Raw genomic sequence first — 23,299 nt, forward strand, 5'->3', positions numbered from 1 at the left:
CACTTTAAACTACCTAAATTGTGACAGTCCATTTCAAATTTCGTGGACATTTTCGGTCAAATTGCTAATGCTGTTTGTCATTTTTAAAACAAAGATTGTAATGTCAATTGATTGAGATTATGTAAGTTCAGTAAAGTTATAAGTTGAGTACAACAAAAAGTACAGTTGCCACGTATATACATATTTTCTGATACAAAACAGTGAAGAGTTGAAATCAAATGGACGTAATTGAAACAAAAGTTCAAAATTGATGGTGCAAAGCGAGGCCATTCAAAATTTGTGCAAAACAAATAACACAAACACAAAAGTACAAGGGCTGCTGTAAGAATTGATCCGGAAAAAAATCAGTGTATTCCTTGGTGATGGATTTCGTTTGTTTACAAACATATGTACGAAACCAACTGGTAGCAAGTCTTTAAGGAGAAAACTAACATTGTTGGTGCGAGGTGACCAATATCCATCAGATGCAATGACGACAACTCCTGCAAAGTATTGCAATCAATATTTACAAGAACACAAACAAACGGCTGCAACATGTGGCTGTTAACCTTAAAATTTTGCGTAAACACAGACAACAACACGCAGAATTTCCCAACACATATACAGATTTTGAAACAGACAAAAGAAAGGGCACACATGGAAATTTTGCATTTCGTTCACACAGCTTACAATTAAAACAACTATGTGTACAAGCGATAAATGCATAATTTCCCAAATCTTCAAGAGGAATGACTACATTGTGTTTTTCATTTAGGGCTGAAGGACTACACGCACATACTTTTATGAAGGCCCGACTACAAATGACAAAGAAGCAACTGAACTATTTCATAACGGGGTTAAACAATCAGGACACGATTCTTCTATGACAGAAATTGGTGCTCATCCCAGGCACAAAAACCAGATGAAACCCCATCCATCAAGTTGAGGGCTTCAATTTCCTACTGAGCAACTTGGTTGCAGAGAATCGAGGTGGCTGCATCGTGGCCCATGCTCCATTACCTTCGGGTGGTCAGATCAGAGAAGAATACTTTTCCGGGCGTACAAGCAAGTTTCATCAATTGTATGTCACAATGAAACAAGCAAGGAAATTGAAGCCCTCAACTTGATGGCTGGCCTTTCCAACAACTTAAGCGGCCGGAGACGATGGCTGAAAACCAATACCTTCTCCCCACCTGAGTCGGACAACCCTAACAGATTAAGGAAGAAGTTTGGCTTCAGTCCTTGTCTAATATCCAACTTTTCTAAGATGTGGTCCATCCGGGCATCGTCAATGCCCTCTGTTTCTGTGGTTGACGTGTCTGTAGGTGAACTCTTTAGGAGGGATCTCAACTGTGCGTGCACATACAGTGTGCTCCCATCCGAGGTGATGTTCAACTTCTTAACTACGTTGTTCAGAGTTCACCTACAGACACGTCAACCACAGAAACAGAGGGCATTGACGATGCCCGGATGGACCACATCTTAGAAAAGTTGGATATTAGACAAGGACTGAAGGCAAACTTCTTCCTTAATCTGTTAGGGTTGTCCGACTCAGGTGGGGAGAAGGTATTGGTTTTCAGCCATCGTCTCCGGCCACTTAAGTTGTTGGCAAGGCCAGCCATCAAGTTGAGGGCTTCAATTTCCTACTGAGCAACTTGGTTGCAGAGAATCGAGGTGGGTCAATCCTGGCCCATGCTCCATTACCTTCGGGTGCTCAGACAATGGGCAGATCAAAGAAGAATACTTTTCCGGGCGTACAAACAAGTTTCATCAATTGTATGTGACAATGAAACAAGCAAGACTGCCACTGCCTGCCAAAAAATATTACTAACGTACCCATCCATTCTCATTCTGCACGAAGGTCATAAAAAAGACAAATGAGAGTACGCATTCATGAACTCGCTCAATAAAGTCCAGACAGCCCGCAACTCATGAATGACAGCTACCTTCCTCTTCAAATGTAACTGCTGTATATATATGCAAGATGATAACTTCAATAGAAAGGTAACCGTCATTCAAAAGTTGCGTGCAATGACAGGCAAGGTTGTCCATTTCTACAAATTAGATTTTCTTCGTGAATTGCCTGGGCTTGTTGACCTCTCTGAATTTCTTCACCTCACCCTTACGACAGTTCGTGAAGTTGAAGAACTGAACAACTTCGTTAAGCAGTTGAACATCACCTGGGATGGGAGCACACTGTATGTGCACGCACAGTTGAGATCCCTCCTAAAGATTTCACCTACAGACACGTTAACCATAGAAACAGAGGGCATTGACGATGCCCGGATGGACCACATCTTAGAAAAGTTGGATATTAGACAAGGACTGAAGCCAAACTTCTTCCTTAATCTGTTAGGGTTGTCCGACTCAGGTGGGGAGAAGGTATTGGTTTTCAGCCATCGTCTCCGGCCACTTAAGTTGTTGGAAAGGCTAGCCATGAAAGTGAATGCTTCAACTCTTGATTCAGAATTGGGTGTGGGAACGAATAGCTCTCTACAAAATTTGGAAATCGCCATCCTCATTTCAACTCTTTCAATTGGCTTTCCTATGTTTTAAGTTGAATACCGTCAACTATGCATGAACTTCAGCACTGAAAGAAAGAGTTGTTTACTATGTTACACGGACTCGGGTACGGGTCCCAGGTGCGGTATGTATGTACAGGTCCAACTCATTAAATCTTAACCCTACATTCAATGGTACACGGTGTGGGGAAAAAATATCATATTTTTAATCTAATATGTGCCATAAAATGGTACTATATGTAACTCACGGTGTCAAAATCACATTTATAGTAATTTCACAATAATTTGCACATATAATAATTGTGTTTTATACAATTATATAAGAAGTGTCCGTTGAAAAGTATCCGACACATATCCCATACCCTTGTCCGACTCTCAGGTGTCCGACACAGGTATTTGATCTATTTTGAAGAGTCCGTGTACCACAGATTGTTTCTAAACATAAGTTCCAGCAATATAAAATCACCGAGTACTACAAAATTTAAAGCACAATTCAACCGAGTGTGCTACCTGTTGCGGAAACAAGATTAGTCATTGTTTGTTTATCGAGTTTCTTATTTTTGCTTTTTTGGCTACTCGAAAAAAAAAATTGTTTTTCCCGTGCCAACATTACACAAATTTCTTTTAAAGTCTTCTTTCGTTATATATAACCCAACCTAACAAGTTCGCCATGTAAATGCAGAATACCTTTTATGCTTGTTGCTAACTACTATCATACCTATGTTCAACTTGCAGCACTGATAGCAGAGGGAAGACTTCCTATTCGGAAGGGAGAAAATACAAAAATTGAGTACAGAACAGTTCCTATTGGGTCCATTTCAGTTAGCAGAGGGAAGAGTTCCTATTCGAATAGCACAAAATACCAAAATGGAGTACAGAACAGTTCCTATTGGGTCGATTTCGGGTTGGGTGTGAAGGTATATGCGAATGATAGAAGACAAACAAGGAGATAGATAATGTACCAGCACGAAATAAAGGAAATACCAACCGGATCAGACGAACCGACGGTGGTGCTCGATTAACCCTTGCGGTTGTGCTCCACCGACAAAAATCAACTCAAAAAAAGTATTTACGCATCCACTTCCATGGCTAGCCTTCCCAAGAACTCAAGCTCAGCACTCAAATATTGTTCTCTATAAAACCCTACAGCTACGGGGAAATGGAACAACGGAGAGACGGGCAAACAGAAAGACAAACAAAGAGAGAGGTCCGAGATGGAAGAGAGACGGACGGGCCGACGGAACTTACACCTCTTCTGAACACTTCGGGACTTTTTAAAGTTTTATACTTGTTCTGACAACCGACACCTTTTAATGAAAACTGCCATCATTTATAAATTCATTTTCTTCATAAAAGTTACACCTTGGAACTTTATATCTTTACATTACATTAATTTTCTTAGTAAAAGTTACACCTTGGATCTTTTCTAAAAACGAAACATTCAGCTTTAATTGGGATTGGTCTTCTTTGGGAACTTATTTCTTTTGTAAAAACGAAACATTCAGCTTCGATGATTGGTCTTGGGAACTTGTACCTTTTGTAAAAACTCACAAAGTTTACAACTATTCCTAAAGTTTACACCTTTCCTAAAAATTTACACCTCCTCTCGGAAATATTTACAACTTCTTGAAAAATGACACATTTTGTGAAAAAACCTTTTTCGTAAAATTTACACTTATTATTTCAAGTTACACCTTTAGTGAAAAATAAAACTTACATCTTTTCTATGGTCATTTACACCTTCTTCGGACAAACATACACCATATTTGAAAAGGTTATACCTTTTGTCAAATAATTTCTTGGTGTGTTTGGTAACGTTTACGTTTTCAGTTTATATTTACAAAAATTTTATAAACTAGTTTTTGTTTATTTTTTGAAAAACATAAACTACAAACGCGTTTGGTAATTGACAAAATGTTTAAAAAAAATTTAAAATATAAAAAAGAGTGAGAAATGGCGAGTGGTGGCAAGTGGCAGCGGAAGACGGTGGTGGAAAGTGGTGACGGTGAGTGGTGGGTGGGTGGTGGTGGTGGTGGTGGTGGGTGGGTGGGTGATGGTGGCAGGTGGTAGCGAGTGGGTGGTGGTGGTGGTGGTGGTGGCGGGTGGTGGTGGCAGGTGGTGGGTGGTGGTGGTGAGTGGATGGGTAACGGTGGCGGGTGGTGGGTGGTAGCAAGTGGGTGGTGGTGGCAGGTGGGTGGCGGATGGCGGGTGGTGGTAGGTAGTAGGTGGTAGGTGGTGGCGAGTGGTGATGGTGGGTGGGTGGGTGGGTGACAGCGGCGGGTGGTGGGTGGTAACGAGTAGGTGGTGGTGGTGATGGTGGCGGGTGGTGGGTGGTGGTGGCAAGTAGGTGGCGGATAGCGAGTGGTGGCGGGTGGTGATGGTGGGTGGGTGGGTGACGGTGGCGGGTGGTGGTGGTGGTGGTGGTGGTGGTAGTGGCGGGTGGTAGGTGGTGGTGGCAAGTGGGTGGCGGATGGCGGATGGCGGGTGGTGGTGGGTGGTGGCGGGTAGGTGACGGATGGTGGTGGTGGTGGTGGTGGGTGACGGTGGCGGATGATAGGTGGTAACGAGTGGGTGGTGATGGTAGCGGGTGGCGGGTGGTGGTGGCAGGTGGGTGCCAGGTGGGTGATAGGTGATGGTGATGGTGGGTGGTGGTGGTGGCAGGTGAGTGGCAGGTGGTGGTGGGTGGCTAGTGGTGGCAGGTGGGTGGTGAGTGGTGGTGGCAAGTAGGTGGTGGTGGCGAGCGGTGGATAGTAATGGCAAGTGGTGGGTGGTGGCGGTTGGATGGCAAGTGGGTGGTGGGTGGTGGGCAGTAGTGGTGGTGGTGGGGGTGGGGGTGGGTGGTGGTGGCGGAGGCGGAAGACGGTGGTGGAAAATGGTGGCGGGTAGTGGCTAGTGTTGGGTGGTAAAAAAAAAAAAAACTGAAAGCTCAAAATGGAAACACATTTTTTGTGTTTTTATTTTTTGGCCAAATTTATAAACTGAGACCACTGATTTATAAATCAAAAATTTTGCCAAACAAGTTTTTATTTGAATTTTTTAAGTTTTTGTAAATATAAACAGAAAACTGAAAACGTAAGTGTTACCAAACGGTCTTAACAAACTTTATCAAAAGCTTATTTTCCATAAAACGTGTAAATTTTCAAAAAAGGTCTAACTGTCTTCACCAAAGATGTAACTCCTATTTAAAAGGTGTACAATTTTTTAAACATGTTTGCTTCACAAAAGGAGTACCTTTTTAGAAGAGGTGTAAGCTTTTAAAATAAGGTGTAAACTTGCTGAAAACATATTTTCCATAGAATGTGTAAATTTTTTAAAAAGGTGTAAGTTTTGCTGGCAGAAAAGTTGTAATATCCCATAAAAAGTCTAAATTTTATGAAAAAAGTTATTCACAAAAGCAGTAACCATTCAGAAACGGTGTAAGCATTCCCACAAAAAGGTGTAATCATTCAGAAAAGGTTTATGTTTTTAACAAAAGGTATAAATTTTATTCAAATACTCCTTCCATGCAAGGTGTATATTTTCAAAAACATGTATGTAGTTTTCACAAAACATGAAAGATATGTCACAATGGTGTAACTTCCCATTGAAGGTTTAAAATTTAGGAAAATATAATTCAGATTTCCATAAAAGGTGTAAGCATGTTCAGAAAAGATGTAACTTATTTCAAAAAAGGTGTAAGTTCTGTTCTCATAAAAAGTGTAAGTTCCAATAAAACGTGTAAATTTTTTAATAGACATGATTTTTAATAAATTAGTAACATCTCACAAAAGGTTTAAGTATTTCAACGAAAAGGTCTAAATTTTGTAAAATAAATTATTTCACAAATGTGTAACCTTTTCACAAATACTGTAAGTTTTTTCACAAGGGATGTGAGTAACTTCACAAAACGTGTAAGTTCCGTTTTTTCCCCCCAAAACCTGGAAGTTCCTAAAATCCAATCACACTGTATTTGTCTTGTTCAAATAATGGCAATGTGAGAGAGAAGGGCGTTTCGGAGGGCTTGGCCTTTCTCTGAGTAGAACTCCATTTCAGAGACGACGAGTCTGGGAGGGCTTCGAATAGCGACTCCAAGTCCAAATCCAACCAAGTATGTCAATGTAAAAGAGAACCGTTTTTAATATAGAGCAACGGACAGACAGAGAGAGCGAGAGAGAGAGAGAGAGAGAGAGAGAGATAGACTGAGATCAACAGACATAGAGACCTAGATGGACACTGATCGACAGAGCAGCCACTCCGAGATTGACAGAGGGACTGAAATCGACAGAGATCGACGGAGAAGAGACCCACATGGACACAGACAGACCAATATCGCTGGAGACAGACCGAGATAAATAGGGATCGACAGAGAGAGACCGACATCGACGGAGAATAGGCCGACATCGACACAGAGAGACCAAGATCGATAGCCAGAGAGAAAAAAACCTTTGATTTGCGGCGGCGGTCCCAGTGGAGGTTCCGATCTCCGAAGGCTGTGAGCACCGGAGGCCACCGACGTTTGGGTGGTCAGCGGGGGTCACGAACCCTTTGATTTGTTCAGTGGTTGTCCCAATTTGTTTATGAACACTTCGAAATGAACACTTGATTTTACTCCTTTTGTGTTTACTACGAATACTTTGAAATGAACACTTGATGTTACTCCTTCTGTGTTTACGAACATTTTGAAATGAACGCTTTGTTACTCCATTTGTGGTTATGAACACTTTGAAATGTTACTCCTTCATACTTTTCGTGAAAATACTTACACCATTTTTGAAAAGTTACTCCTTTTGTTCAAGAAATTGTACCGTTTGTGAGCGGCAACTTAAAGCTTCGTCAGAAGTCACTTATAGCATTTGTGATAAAAAAAATATAAAATTTACACATTTTGCTTAAGCTTACACCTTTTCGAGGCAGGGCTTACACCATTTTTGAAAAGTTACTCCTTTTGTGTAAGAATTTTTGGCATAACATTTATACTTTAACTTCCAACTTACACCTTTTGTGAAACCCCAACTTAAAGCTCTATTCGGAAGTCACTTACACCTTTTGGGAAAAAAAAAATCATCAAATTTACACCTTTTTCTTAAGATTACACCTTTTCGTGAAAATACTTACACCATTTTTGAAAAGGTACTCCTTTTGTGTAAGAATTTTTGGCATAACATTTATACTTTTTCTTCCAACTTACACCTTTTGTGAAAGAGTGTATAAGCACAAAAGGAGTAAATGTTATGACCAAAATTCTTACACAAAAGGAGTACATTTTCAAAAATGGTGTAAATATGTTCCCAAAAAGGTGTAAGCTTAAGCAAAAGGTGTAAATTTCATTAATTTTGTTTTTCACAAAAGGTATAAGTGACTTCCGAAGATGCTTTAACTTGGTGTTTCACAAAAGGTGTAAGTTGGAAGAAAAAGTATAAGTGTTATGCCAAAAATTCTTACACAAAAGGAGTACCTTTTCAAAAATGGTGTAAATATGTTCCCAAAAAGGTGCAAGCTTAAGCAAAATGTCTAAATTTTATGAATTTTTTTTTTTTCACAAATGGTATAAGTGACTTCCGACGAAGCTTTAAGTTGGGCTTTCACATATGGTGTAAGTTCGAAGACAAAGTACAAATGGTATGCCAAAAGTTCTTACACCAAAGGAGTAACTTTTGAAAAATGGTGTAAGCACTTCCACAAAAAGGTATAAGCTTAAGGAAAATGTGTAAATTTGATGTATTTTTTTTTCCACAAAAGGTGTAACTTCGGAGAAAAAGTATAAATCTTATGAAAAAAATTGTTACACAAAAGGTTTAAGTTGGGCTTTCACAAACGGTGCAAGTTCGAAGAAAAAGTATAAATCTTATGCCACAAAGAGATGTCAGTAACTTTGCAAAACGTCTAAGTTCGGTTTTTTCCCCCGAAAACCTGTAAGTTCCTAAAATCCAATCACACTGTATTTGTCTTGTTCAGATAATGGCAATGTGAGAGAGAAGGGCGTTTCGGAGGGCTTGGCCTTTCTCCCAGTAGAACTCCGTTTCATACAAGACGAGTCTGGGAGGGCTTCGAATAGCGACTCCGAGTCCAAATCTAACCAAGTATGTCAATGTAAAAGAGAACCGTTTTTAATATAGAGCAACGGACAGAGAGAGAGAGAGAGATAGACTGAGGTCAACAGACATAGAGACCTAGATGGACACTTATCGACAGAGAAGAGACCCACGCTGGAGACAGACCGAGATAAACAGGGATCGACAGAGACAGACAGACATCGACACAGAGAGTCCAAGATCGATAGCCAATCTTTCAAAAAATCTTTGCTTTGCGGCGGCGGTGCAAGTGGAGTTGCCGATCTCAGAAGGCTGTGAGCACCGGAGCCCACCGATGCTTGGGTGGTCAGCGGGGGTCACGAACCCTTTGATTTGTTCAGTGATTGTGTCAATTGGTTTATGAACACTTCGAAATGTTACTCCTTTTGTGTTTACTACGAATACTTTGAAATGAACACTTGATGTTACTCCTTCTGTGTTTACGAACATTTTGAAATGAACCCTTTGTTACTCCTTTTCTGGTTATCAACACTTTGAAATGTTACTCCTTCGTTAATATATTTACACCATTTTGGAAAAGTTACTCCTTTTTTGTAAGAATTGTTGGCATAAGATTTATACTTTTTCTTCGAACTGACAGTTTTTGTGAAAGCCCAACTTAAACCTATTTCGGAAGTCACTTATACCTTTTGTGAAAAAAAAAATTCATTAATTTTACACCTTTTGCTTATGCTTACACTTTTTCCTGAAAATACTTACACCATTTTTGAAAAGTTACTCCTTTTGTGTAAGAATTTTTGGCATAATATTTATACTTTTGTGCTTATATACACTTTCACAGAAGGTGTAAGTTTGAAGAAAAAGTATAAATCTTATGCGGAAAATTATTTCACAAAAGGAGTAACTTTTCAAGAAAAATATAAGCAGTTTGACGAAAAGGTAAGCCAAAGCAAAAGGTGTAAATTTGATGAATTTATTTTTTCACAAAAGGTATAACTAACTTGCGAAAAAGCTTTAAGTTGGGAATCCACACACGGTATAAGTTCGAAGAAAAGCTATAAAAGTTATGCCAAAAATTTTTACAGAAAATGAGTAACTTTTCAAAAAAAATATAACCACTTCCACGAAAAGGTATAAGCTTAAGCAAAAGGTGTAAATTTGATGAATTAATCTTTTCACAAAAGGTATAAGTGACTTCCGAAAAATGTTTAAGTTGGCCTTCCACAAACGGTGTAAGTTCGAAGAAAAGGTATAAATCTTATGCCAAAAATTGTTACACAAAAGGAGTAACTTTTCAAAAAAAATATAAGCACTTCCACGAAAAGGTATAAGCTTAAGCAAAATGTGTAAATTTGATGAATTTATCTTTTCACAAAAGGTATAAGTGACTTGCGAAAAAGGTTTAAGTTGGCCTTCCACAAACGGTGTAAGTTCGAAGAAAATGTATAAATTTTATGCCAAAAATTCTTACACAAAAGGAGTAACTTTTCAAAAAAAATATAAGCACTTCCACGAAAAGGTATAAGCTTAAGCAAAAGGTGTAAATTTGATGAATTTATCTTTTCACAAAAGGTATAAGTGACTTGCGAAAAAGGTTTAAGTTGGCCTTCCACAAACGGTGTAAGTTCGAAGAAAAGGTATAAATCTTATGCCAAAAATTCTTACACAAAAGGAGTAACTTTTCAAAAAAAATTATAAGCACTTCCACGAAAAGGTATAAGCTTAAGCAAAAGGTGTAAATTTAATGAATTTATCTTTTCACAAAAGGTCTAAGTGACTTGCGAAAAAGTTTTAAGTTGGCCTTCCACAAACGGTGTAAGTCCGAAGAAAAGGTATAAATGTTATGCCAAAAATTCTTACACAAAAGGAGTAACTTTTCAAAAAAAATATAAGCACTTCCACTAAAAGGTATAAGCTTAGGCAAAAGGTGCAAATTTGATGAATTTATCTTTCCACAAAAGGTATAACTGACTTCCGACAAACCTTTAAGTTGGGCTTTCACAAAAGGTGTAAGTTCGAAGAAAATGTACAAATGTTATGCCAAAAAATCTTACACAAAAGGAGTAACTTTTCAAAAAAAATATAAGCACTTCCACGAAAAGGTATAAGCTTAAGCAAAGGGTGTAAATTTGATGAATTTATTTTTTCACAAATGGTATAATTGACTTCCAAAAAAGCTTTAAGTTGGACTTTCACAAAAGATGTAAGTTCGGAGAAAACGTATAGATCTATGCCACAAAGAGATGTAAGTAACTTCGCAAAACGTCCAACTTCCGTTTTTTTTTGTAAGTTCCTAAAATCCAATCACACTGTATTTGTCTTGTTCAGATAATGGCAATGTGAGAGAGAAGGGCGTTTCGGAGGGCTTGGCCTTTGTCCCAGTAGAACTCCGTTTTAGAGAAGACGAGTCTGTGAGGGCTTGGAATAGCAACTCTGACCCCAAATCCAACCAAGTATGTCAATGTAAAAGAGAACCGTTTTTAATATAGAGCAACGGACAGAGAGAGAGAGAGAGAGAGATAGATAGACTGAGATCGACAGACATAGAGACCTAGATGGACACTGATCGACAGAGGGACCGAAATCGACAGAGATCGACAGAGAAGAGACGCGCATAGACACCGACAGACCAAGATCGCTGGAGACAGACCGAGATAAACAGGAATCGACAGAGAGAGACCGACATCGACACAGAGAGACCAAGATCGATAGCCAATCTTTCAAAAAACCTTTGATTTGCGGCGGCGGTGCCAGTGGAGGTGCCGATCTCAAAAGGCTGTGAGCATCGGAGCCCACCGACGCTTGGGTGGTCAGCGGGGGTCACGACCCTTTGATTTGTTCGGTGGTTGTGTCAATTGGTTTATGAACACTTCGAAATGTTACTCCTTCTGTGTTTACTACTTTCAGATGAACATATGTTACTCCTTCTGTGTTTACGAACATTTTGAAATGAACCTTTTGTTACTCCTTTTATGGTTATCAACGCTTTGAAATGTTACTCCTTCATACTTTTCGTGAAAATGTTTACACCATTTTTGAAAAGTTACTGCTTTTGTGTAAGAAATGTTGGCATGAGATTTATACTTTTTCTTCGAACTTACACCTTTTGTGAAAGGCCAACTTAAACCTATTTCGGAAGTCACTTATACCTTTTGTGAAAAAAAAATTCATCAAATTTACACCTTTTTCTTAAGCTTATACCTTTTCGTGGAAGTGCTTATATTTTTTTTGAAAAGTTACTCCTTTTGTGTAAGAATTTTTGGCATAAAGTTTATACTTTTGTGGTTATATACTCTTTCACAAGAAGTGTAAGTTTGAAGAAAAAGTATAAATCTTATGACAAAAATTATTTCACAAAAGGAGTAGCTTTTGAAAAAAAAAATAAGCACTTCCACGAGAAGGTAAAACCTTAAGCAAAAGGTGTAAATTTGATGAATTTATCTTTTCACAAAAGGTATAAGTGACTTGCGAAAAAGCTTTAAGTTGGCCTTCCACAAACGGTGTAAGTTCGAAGAAAAGGTATAAAAGTTATGCCAAAAATTGTTACACAAAAGGAGTAACTTTTCAAAAAAAATATAAGCGCTTCCACGAAAAGGTATAAGCTTAAGCAAAAGGTGTAAATTTGATGAATTTATCTTTTCACAAAAGGTATAAGTGACTTCCGAAAAAGGTTTAAGTTGGCCTTCCACAAACGGTGTAAGTTCGAAGAAAAGGTATAAACCTTATGCCAAAAATTCTTACACAAAAGGAGTAACTTTTCAAAAAAAATATAAGCACTTCCACGAAAAGGTATAAGCTTAAGCAAAAGGTGTAAATTTAATGAATTTATCTTTTCACAAAAGGTCTAAGTGACTTGCGAAAAAGGTTTAAGTTGGCCTTCCACAAACGGTGTAAGTTCGAAGAAAAGGTATAAATCTTATGTCAAAAATTCTTACACAAAAAGAGTAACTTTTCAAAAAAAATATAAGCACTTCCACGAAAAGGTATAAGCTTAGGCAAAAGGTGTAAATTTGATGAATTTATTTTTCCACAAAAGGTAAAACTGACTTCCGAAAAACCTTTAAGTTGGGCTTCCACAAAAGGTGTAAGTTCGAAGAAAATGTATAAATCTTATGCCAAAAATTCTTACACAAAAGGAGTAATTTTTAAAAAAAATATAAGCACTTCCACTAAAAGGTATAAGCTTAGGCAAAAGGTGTAAATTTGATGAATTTATTTTTCCACAAAAGGTATAACTGACTTCCGAAAAACCTTTAAGTTGGGCTTTCACAAACGGTGTAAGTTCGAAGAAAAGGTATAAATTTTATGCCAAAAAATCTTACACAAAAGGAGTAACTTTTTAAAAAAAATATAAGCACTTCCACGAAAAGGTATAAGCTTAAGCAAAATGTGTAAATTTGATGAATTTATTTTTTCACAAATGGTATAACTGACTTCCAAAAGAGCTTTAAGTTGGACTTTCACAAAAGGTGTAAGTTCGGAGAAAACGTATAGATCTATGCCACAAAGAGATGTAAGTAACTTCGCAAAACGTCCAACTTCCGTTTTTTTTGTAAGTTCCTAAAATCCAATCACACTGTATTTGTCTTGTTCAGATAATGGCAATGTGAGAGAGAAGGGCGTTTCGGAGGGCTTGGCCTTTCTCCCAATAGAACTCCGTTTCAGAGAAGACGAGTCTGGGAGGGCTTGGAATAGCGACTCCGACCCCAAATCCAACTAAGTATGTCAATGTAAAAGAGAACCGTTTTTAATATAGAGAAACGGACACAGAGAGAGAGAGAGAGAGAGAGAGACTAAGATCAACAGACATAGATACCTAGATGGACACTGATCGACAGAGGGACCGAAATCGACAGAGATCGACAGAGAAGAGACCCACATGGACACCGACAGACCAAGATCGTTGGAGACAGACTGAGATAAACAGGGATCGACAGAGACAGACCGACATCGACACAGAGAGTCCAAGATCGATAGCCAATCTTTCAAAAAATCTTTGATTTGCGGCGTCGGTGCAAGTGGAGTTACCGATCTCAGAAAGCTGTGAGCACTGGAGCCCACCGCGCTTGGGTGGTCAGCGGGGGTCACGAACCCTTTGATTTGTTCAGTGGTTGTGTCAATTGGTTTATGAACACTTCGAAATGTTACTCCTTTTGTGTTTACTACTTTGAGATGAACATATGTTACTCCTTCTGTGTTTACGAACATTTCGAAATGAACCCTTTGTTACTCCTTTTCTGGTTATCAACGCTTTGAAATGTTACTCCTTCGTTAAAATATTTACACTATTTTGGAAAAGTTAATCCTTTTGTGTAAGAATTGTTGGCATAAGATTTATACTTTGGACTTTTTCTTCGAACTGACACCTTTTGTGAAAGCCCAACTTAAACCTATATCGGAAGTCACTTATACCTTTTGTGAAAAAAAAAATTCATTAATTTTGCACCTTTTGCTTAAGCTTACACTTTTTACTAAAAATACTTACACCATTTTTGAAAAGTTACTCCTTTTGTGTAAGAATTTTTGGCATAACATTTATACTTTTGTGCTTATATACTCTTTCACAGAAGGTGTAAGTTTGAAGAAAAAGTATAAATCTTATGAGAAAAATTATTTCACAAAAGGAGTAACTTTTCAAGAAAAATATAAGCAGTTTCACGAAAAGGTATAAGCCGAAGCAAAAGGTGTAAATTTGATGAATTTGTTTTTTCACAAAAGGTATAACTGACTTGCGAAAAAGCTTTAAGTTGGGCATCCACAAAAGGTGTAAGTTCGAAGAAAATGTATAAATGTTATGCCAAAAACTCTTACACAAAAGGAGTAACTTTTCGAAAAAAATATAAGCACTTCCACGAAAGGTATAAGCTTAAGCAAAAGGTGTAAATTTGATGAATTTATCTGTTCACAAAAGGTATAAGTGACTTCCGAAAAAGGTTTAAGTTAGCCTTCCACAAACGGTGTAAGTTCGAAGAAAATGTATAAATCTTATGCCAAAAATTCTTACATAAAAGGAGTAACTTTTCAAAAAAAATTTAAGCACTTCCACGAAAAGGTATAAGCTTATGCAAAAGGTGTAAATTTGATGAATTTATCTTTTCACAAAAGGTATAAGTGACTTGCGAAAAAGCTTTAAGTTGGCCTTCCACAAACGGTGTAAGTTCGAAGAAAATGTATAATCTTATGCCAAAAATTCTTACACAAAAGGAGTAACTTTTCAAAAAAAATATAAGCACTTCCACAAAAAGGTATAAGCTTAGGGAAAATGTGTAAATTTGATGAATTTATTTTTCCACAAAAGGTATAACTGATCGACAGACTAAGATCGACAGACATAGAGACCGTTTTTAATATAGAGCAACGAACAGAGAGAGAGAGAGATAGACTGAGATCAACAGACATAGAGACCTGGATGGACACTGATCGACAGAGGGACCGAAATCGACAGAGATCGACCGAGAAGAGACCCACATGGACACCGACAGACCAAGATCGCTGGAGACAGACCGAGATAAACAGGGATCGACAGAGAGAGACCGACATCAACACAGAGAGACCAAGATCGATAGCCAATCTTTCAAAAAACCTTTGATTTGCGGCGGCGGTGCCAGTGGAGGTGCCGATCTCAGATGGCTGTGAGCACCGGAGCCCACCGACGCTTGGGTGGTCAGCGGGGGTCACGACCCTTTGATTTGTTCAGTGGTTGTCTCAATTGGGTTTATGAACACTTCGAAATGTTACTCCTTCTGTGTTTACTACTTTCAGATGAACATATGTTACTCCTTCTGTGTTTACGAACATTTTGAAATGAACCCTTTGTTACTCCTTTTCTGGTTATCAACGCTTTGAAATGTTACTCCTTCATACTTTTCGTGAAAATGTTTATACCATTTTTGAAAAGTTACTGCTTTTGTGTAAGAATTGTTAGCATGAGATTTATACTTTTTCTTCGAACTTACACCTTTTGTGAAAGGCGAACTTAAACCTATTTCGGAAGTCACTTATACCTTTTGTGAAAAAAAAATTTCATCAAATTTACACCTTTTTCTTAAGCTTATACCTTTTCGTGGAAGTGCTTATATATTTTTTTAAAAGTTACTCCTTTTGTGTAAGAATTTTTGGCATAACATTTATACTTTTGTGGTTATATACTCTTTCACAACAGGAGTAAGTTTGAAGAAAAAGAAAGTATAAATCTTATGAGAAAAATTATTTCACAAAAGGAGTAACTTTTCAAAAAAAAATATAAGCAGTTCCACGAAAAGGTATAAGCTGAAGCAAAATGTGTAAATTTGATGAATTTATTTTTTCACAAAAGGTATAAGTGACTTCCGAAAAGCTTTAAGTTGGGCTTCCACAAAAGGTGTATGTTCGAAGCAAAATGTATAAATCTTATGCCAAAAATTCTTACACAAAAGGAGTAAGTGTTCATAAAAGGTGTAAATGATTTATACTTTTCAGTAATCAGTTACGCCTTTTTCTGAAATTCCTTACGCCTTTCTTGAAAACTTATACTTTTCTTGTGACCATTTACACCTTTAGTTATATAATATATTATTTTATTAATTTACCTGGAAAGGTCACCAATGTGTAAGTTTCCAAATATTTTGATATAACCCAATACATATAAATGTGTAAATGCAAAATAGAAGGGTGTAAGTACCTTACATACCATATGCAAGGCACACATGAGAAAAGTCCAACTTTTATAGTTAGTTTCAAAATCAACAGTGAAGTTTGTATTCCCCATAACAAGGTTGAAACAAGAAGAGAAGACCTTTTGTCGAGTTACGACACAACCAATTGAACTTATTAATAAGGACTTATACAATGAGAAGGAGATTGCCATAGAAATTAACGTGTGCAAGGTTCTTGTCCCTTAGTGAATATATATATATATATATATAATATTAAATTATTAAATTTTTGTCACTAATAAGACCTTACATGTGATACCCAACACACACCCATATAATGTGCTGGAAGAATTTTTTTTTTGATAATTTAAGGTGGTGGTAGCATATGATCTGGCATATATGTATAGAATGAGAGAGATATCGACAAGGAGTAAAAAGTTGAAGGAGGAGGAATTAATGGAGAAGAGAGGAGAGCGGAGAGAGAAAGTGATTAATTAGTGTGGCAAATTCAAGGCGCACGCAGCACCACCGACCTTTAACCGACGACTTCGCCAATGTCCTCATTTTGTCGCCACTTTTTTTTTTTTTTTTTGTCTTAGAGGGATACTCTTATTTTGTGTTTTTCTATTCGTAGTATTACATGTACCAATTAATATATATATTAGTGTATCAACTGTTATATCATTATTACTTATCTTACTTATTATACTAATTACAAATACTCAAAACTTCTAAAATTATGTCACATTATCTGTAAATATACTAATTAGTACATTAATTGATACATATAATATTATTCTTTTTTTCTCCTTTATGCATTTATTGATATAACATTACTCTTATTCAAATCATTAAAATGAGAGAGAATTTTGGGTGGAAAAAATGAGAAGAAATTGTGATTATGAATGATTATCCTCTTAATATAATAAATAATGATTTTATTTATAATATATATATATATATATATATATATATATTTTTTTAGTTTAATTAAACATTAAAATGAATATTTTAAAAAAATGATACTTTCATGATACTTCATTTTAGTGAGCCAAAAAATCATACCATTTATATGTGCCACTAACACACGAGATAGTAAACAAAATACAATTAAAAAAAAATTTAACCATAATAGTATTATTGATATTCATATTATGAAAAAACAAAGGAAAAAAAAAGTCTATACTTTTTTGAGAAAATTATAAATTTGTTTCTACAAAATATTTACAAATTAATAAAAAAAAAACTTATAACATTAATTATGATGAAGTATCAATATGTCCTACTTTGGGGGCTTAGCGCTTGCTTGGCATCTCTTAAATAATAAGTACACTTATTTGGATAAATATACTTATTTAGGATACATCATCTCTTTAATTTTTTACGTATCTTTTTATAAAAAATAAAAAGAACACTTATTTAGATTATTTCAAAATTATCCATTAAGTCTCATTGATAAATTTATCAGTCTGTCTTGTTTTTATAAATAAATTTATAGTGATAAATTTAACAATAAGATATGTAGGTAAATAAGTTTAATTAATAAGATTGATTGGTAAGTACCCCTTTAAAACTTTTTCACTAACTAGTGATAATATACACATGTGTTGCATGTGGTATTTGTAATTATATTTTTAAATTGAAAACTTATATTGCCTATCCACTTATTTGTAATTGTCTATTTTTTAAATAACTATTAGAGAAATAGTATTTCATAATTAATTTGTAAACTATTTGGATTTATCAACCAAACACAAAAACAATATTTTACAGTAGATGAGAAAAGTGAGAGCAAGAGGTTCAATATTAGAATTTGTAAAATCACTGATAATGTACATATGTGATTTGGCCTATGAATAACTAAATAGAATTGTAAGAAAGAAGAAATTTAAACTCAGAATTTATCGAGAATTCTGATGAATTATCTAGATTTAATTCTTAAATGATGGGTCCTACTTTCTAAAATAAATCTCAACCACACATGTATTTTTTAAACAAATTTCTAGTAAAACTTTTGAGTTTGTAGAAATTCTCGTAACAAAGATAAATGTGTATTATCCAAAAGTGGTTGAATTCTCTTGCACAATAAATATAAGTAAAAGTTGTATATGTAAAAATCAATGAAAAACTAAGACCTTATATAGAAGATGAAGTGCCTTTTAATGAATAGAATTTAATTTAATTTTGTAATGGTTTGTAGGAGTATGACCATTCGGTCTATATAAAAAATATTAATTTTTAACTTTTAGAATTAGGGTTTAGTTTGAGTTTGAGTTTGAGAGAACATGACAATCTCTTGGGGCTCACCAAAAGTTCTATTTCGATTATTTGAATCGTTCATTTTGTAGAACCCTCAGTATATATTATTTATAAAAAAAAATAGATTTATTTGATAAGCATAACATTTTTATTTTATCACGTTTCTAAAAATGTAGAAGACAAATATATTTTTAAAAATAAACTATTTTTTTAGACAATCATGATAAAATTACACGGAGAGTCATACAAAATGAACAATTTAAATTATTAAAACAAAATTTGTGGTGAGCCTCATGAGCCTGTCAAATTCTATCAAATTTATATTTGAATTTTCGAAAAACTCAACCGCAAAATTATGTATTACATGAAAACCTCTGGAGATCCATAATTTTATATTTACAAATTCGATTGCAATAATGTTGCAAGATAATTGAACACTATATCTACTATTATAATTAAGCGCATGACAAATTAAAAATTAATATATATTAGCATCAATTATGTCACATCATTATGGATTAAATTAAATTTTTTTAAAAAATTTCAAATATTATTATTATATATATTAAATTCACTAACAGATGAAAATCGTAAAGCGACTACCATTCATAAAAATTCAGAAGTCTTAGTGCCTATTATTACATGGTGGCAGTAACTGGCATTATATGATAACTTTTCAGGATAATATGTTAAGAAGAGTATTTTAAGAATATAAAAAAAAGTAGAAAACAAGTGAGAGTGCTACACTTCTAAAATAATAATATATTTGTAAATTTTTTTTTAGAAACTTGCACTTTAGTGTAATTTTTCCTAATTTTTTCAACTCTCTTGTGTCAGCTGGATCCCAACCCATTACATTGTGCAATCAAACACAGCCTTCTGTAGATGACAAGTTATGGCCCTTGAAAACAACTATAGTAAGAGGGGATCAAATGAAGGTGGAAAAGGAATTCTTTATTCTTAATTTTTTTTTTTTTTCCTACATGATATTTTGACATGATTTAATGGCTATAAGTGACTATTAAGGGGCACTAATTGTTTTAAAAACTTATGTTGTTAGGAATAAACAGTAATGTATATTAATCTAATACTCTCAACAAATTATATTACAAAATATATATTAACAAAAACAATGAGATGATAAGACTTAAATGAGAATCTCCTAAAATCGAAATTCTGATACCACTTTGAATTACTAATTATTTCAAAATTTTAAGAGATGACAATAATCACCCAATAATATAAAATATAACAATATGACACCAGCAACACAAAAATTTAAGAGATCTTCCATCCCATTTAATCAGTAACCTCCAAATACATGAAAATAAACTGGCGATTTGTCTCGAGGATTCAAACTCTTCCAGAGACAATCTAAATAGCTCTTTTTTTGTTCTTTTGAGATTTAAAAAAAATAAAAAAAGATCACAAGCCCCAACATTTGCTCTATATACCGTATCAACTTTTAGAACCGCCCATAGGAAGAAAGATTTATGTGAGAGAGCATTGCAACACACACCATTTCTCTTTGAGGGGGAGAGAGCTTATTAATTAGAAGAGATAACAAGAAAACACTTGTTTCAAATCTCACTGTTCTCATTAGAGTAGGAGGATGATCAACGAGCCGGTATCGGATTCTAAGAAGACTCCACTCTCGGCAAACTTCGATCATGATCAAAATAGCCTAATCCCATCAAGTCTGAGCTTCCCAGCAGCACCTAAATTTGAAGTAGACGGAGACGTTGAAATTCAGTCCCCGGATAATTCATTATGGGAGTCTCTTTTCTCCGATCTCTTGGAAGGCGATTTCATGATATCATCGCCGCCTGTGAGGAACATGGCTTCACCACAAGCTTCAAACTTCAATTACGGTTACAATTCAGCTCAATCAAGCCTTATGAGGTACTCTCCAAATCGCATTTCATCTCATAGCAATAGTAGTAGTAGTAGTACCCAGAAAGGGAAAGGCCTTTTGAGTCCGCTTCATAGAGTTTTTAACTCACCCAACAATCAGTATATGCAATCATCGGAGAGCCTTTCGTTGCCGGCTCTTGAGAATTTCTTGGATGATTTTAATCAGAGAGATGAAGAATTGATAGGTTTTCCGACGATCAAGAGTTCATCAGAGTCTGAGTGTTATGATACGCTAGACTGGTTGACAGTGCCTTCTTCTTCTTCGAGGTATAGTGGATCAGTGAATGAAAGATCGGGGAGTGGAGGTGGTGGAGGAGGTTCAGGATCACAATTGACACTAGAAAGTGAGATTTATCATAATCATCATCAGGTGGGGTCTCTTGAAACCGCACCATTGTTACTGCAACTTCAGCAAGAACGGTTGCAAGAGAGGCAGCAGCAGCAGCAACCACCGCCAAGACAACAGCAAGTGCAACCACATAATATTAACCATGGCATGGTGGTGCCTCCTCCTATTGGACCCGAGCAGGCAAATCCCTTTCTCTCTCTCTCTCTCTCTCTCCCATGTTATATTCCGTTTCCTTATGTAATTGGATCAGAAAAACAGAAATTTTGTTTAAAAAATTCCATCATGAATGAGTTACAACCTGAACTAAACAATAGGAGTCTAACAACGTAAAAGCCAACAATAACCACACGAAATAATCCAAGCACTACATGCCGTTGGCAAGAATTTACTCCTAATATACAAGAATAGTAATGATGGACTGGACTAGCTCACTTTATGTCATATATATTTTTTGAATTGTTGTCTTTTCATATACCGAAAAGGATTATTCTGTATCATCAAATCAATTTTACCAAATTATTTTTTTATTTGTTATGTGAATGCAGATCATCCATTGGGAGATGAAAATATCAATAAAATTTGTCACATTTTTCATTTTTCTTAACATTTTTGGTTTGAAATATACAACAGGAACAAGATAGTGGGCTTCAACTGGTGCACCTCCTTCTAGTTTGTGTTGAATCAATTTCGAAAAAAGACTACATGTCAGCAAGGAGATACCTCCACCACCTCAACCAACTCGTCACCCCCCTCGGCGACTCCATGCAACGGGTCGCCTCTTGCTTCACCGAAGCCCTAAGCGCCAGACTCGCTTCCACCCTAACAAAACCCAACCCCAACCCCACCCCCACCCGCACCCAAGCCCCCCCCTTCTTCACTATCTTCCCTTCTAACTCCCTTGAAATCCTCAAAATCTACCAAATCCTCTACCAAGCCTGTCCCTACGTCAAATTCGCCCATTTCACCGCCAACCAAGCCATCTTCGAAACCTTTGAAGCTGAAGATCGTGTTCACATCATTGATCTCGACATCCTCCAAGGCTACCAATGGCCTGCCTTCATGCAAGCCCTCGCTGCCCGCCCTGGTGGCCCTCCCTTTCTCCGCATCACCGGTGTCGGCCCCTTGCCTGAACTCGTCAGAGAAACCGGCCGCTGCTTAACCGAACTCGCCCACTCTCTTCACGTCCCCTTCGAATTCCACCCTATTAGCGAACAACTCGAAGAGCTAAAGCCCCACATGTTCAACCGCCACGTAGGCGAGGCTTTAGCTGTTAATTCAGTTAATTGCCTCCACCGCGTTCCAGCCAACAGTCTTCAGAACCTTCTAGCAATGATCAGAGACCAAGCGCCCAACATAGTGACAATTGTGGAGAGAGAAGCGAACCATAACGGAACTTACTTCTTGGGCCGGTTTCTCGAGGCTTTGCATTATTATTCAGCGGTTTTCGACTCTTTGGATGCAACTTTTCCAGCGGAGTCCGCTCAGAGGGCGAAGGTGGAGCAGTATATATTTGCGCCGGAGATTCGGAACATCGTGGCGTGTGAGGGAGCGGAGAGGGTGATAAGGCATGAGAGGTTGGAGAAGTGGAGGAAGATTATGGAAGGGAAAGGATTTAAAGGGGTGGCGCTGAGTGCGAATGCGGTGAACCAGTCGGAGATATTGCTGGGTTTGTATAATTGTGATGGGTATAGATTGAAGGTAGACAATGGTTGTTTGCTTTTGGGGTGGCTAGATAGAGCTATCCTTGCTGCTTCTGCATGGCGATGCTGATCTTTTGCATGGTAGTTGTTTGCAGTTATGTTACGGATACAGAATCTGTGCACAGAAATATTCCGAATATATTTTTGTGTGTGAATTCTGTACACATCTTTATACTCATCTTTTGATTTGTGACTGAAGGGCATCTCGAATGGGTTGTATCCATCTTTTTATTTGTAACTAAAGGGCATCTGGTTGAGTTCTATTAGGTGATGCGCTCACAATTCAATTACATCATTTTATTACTAGTTGGGTATCCACTCATATTTATTATACAGTAATACTAAATATTATGAAAATTTTTTTTATAAAAATAATCATGAAAACTTTTTGATCCTTTAATTACACTTAGAATAAAACACCACACACTAATCAAACTAATCCAAAGATTATAACTCTTTCATAATCATTTTCATAAAAAAAATTTCATAATCCCTAACTTTTCTCTTTATTATAGCAATGTTAGGTATATATCATGAAAAGATTTGCGACCTTTGAATTACACATAGAATAAAGCACCACACATTAATCAAGGTAATCTAAATGTTACAAATCTTTCATGATCATTTTCATAAAAAAAATTTCATATTCCCTAACATTTCTCTATTTATTATCAATACCGTGGGTGTTTTAATTCATAGTATTATTACAGTTACTCAGAGCATATCATCCATAGTATTAGAGTTTCTTTTTTTTTTTTTTTAATTTATATATATATATAGTTACTCAAAGCATAAACAAATTTTATATATAAAAAATTCATTGAAAATGATGTAACAATAAATCATGAACTATAATGGTAATTCAAAATTTTTTTTGTATGAATAATTAATAAAAAGGGCAAATTACATATACACCCCTCCAGGTTTGGTT

General features: G+C 36.3%; 1 protein-coding gene across 1 annotated transcript; it reads left to right on the forward strand.

Annotated features, from left to right (window-relative positions):
• Positions 1-469: 469 nt before the first annotated feature.
• On the forward strand, positions 470-22,658 carry LOC114283231 (GRAS family protein RAM1-like). The gene is made up of 4 exons (XM_082924134.1): positions 470-489; positions 16,645-16,702; positions 20,030-20,848; positions 21,299-22,658. The coding sequence occupies exons 1-4, from the start codon at positions 470-472 to the stop codon at positions 22,436-22,438; spliced, it is 2,037 nt and encodes a 678-aa protein (XP_082780260.1). The 3' UTR covers positions 22,439-22,658.
• The last annotated feature ends 641 nt before the right edge of the window (positions 22,659-23,299 follow it).

The sequence above is a fragment of the Camellia sinensis genome, chromosome 4, assembly GCF_055761805.1.
Source record: "Camellia sinensis isolate YWXY chromosome 4, ASM5576180v1, whole genome shotgun sequence".
Lineage (NCBI taxonomy): Eukaryota > Viridiplantae > Streptophyta > Magnoliopsida > Ericales > Theaceae > Camellia > Camellia sinensis.

What these genes read in the sequence shown, in the direction of transcription:
- LOC114283231 (XM_082924134.1), top strand. Translation starts at nt 470, where the DNA reads ATGACGACAACTCCTGCAAA. An exon ending in ATGACGACAACTCCTGCAAA is followed by an intron (nt 490 to 16,644) that starts GTATTGCAATCA and finishes GTGATTAATTAG; the next exon opens with TGTGGCAAATTCAAGGCGCA. An exon ending in TAACCGACGACTTCGCCAAT is followed by an intron (nt 16,703 to 20,029) that starts GTCCTCATTTTG and finishes ATGATCAACGAG; the next exon opens with CCGGTATCGGATTCTAAGAA.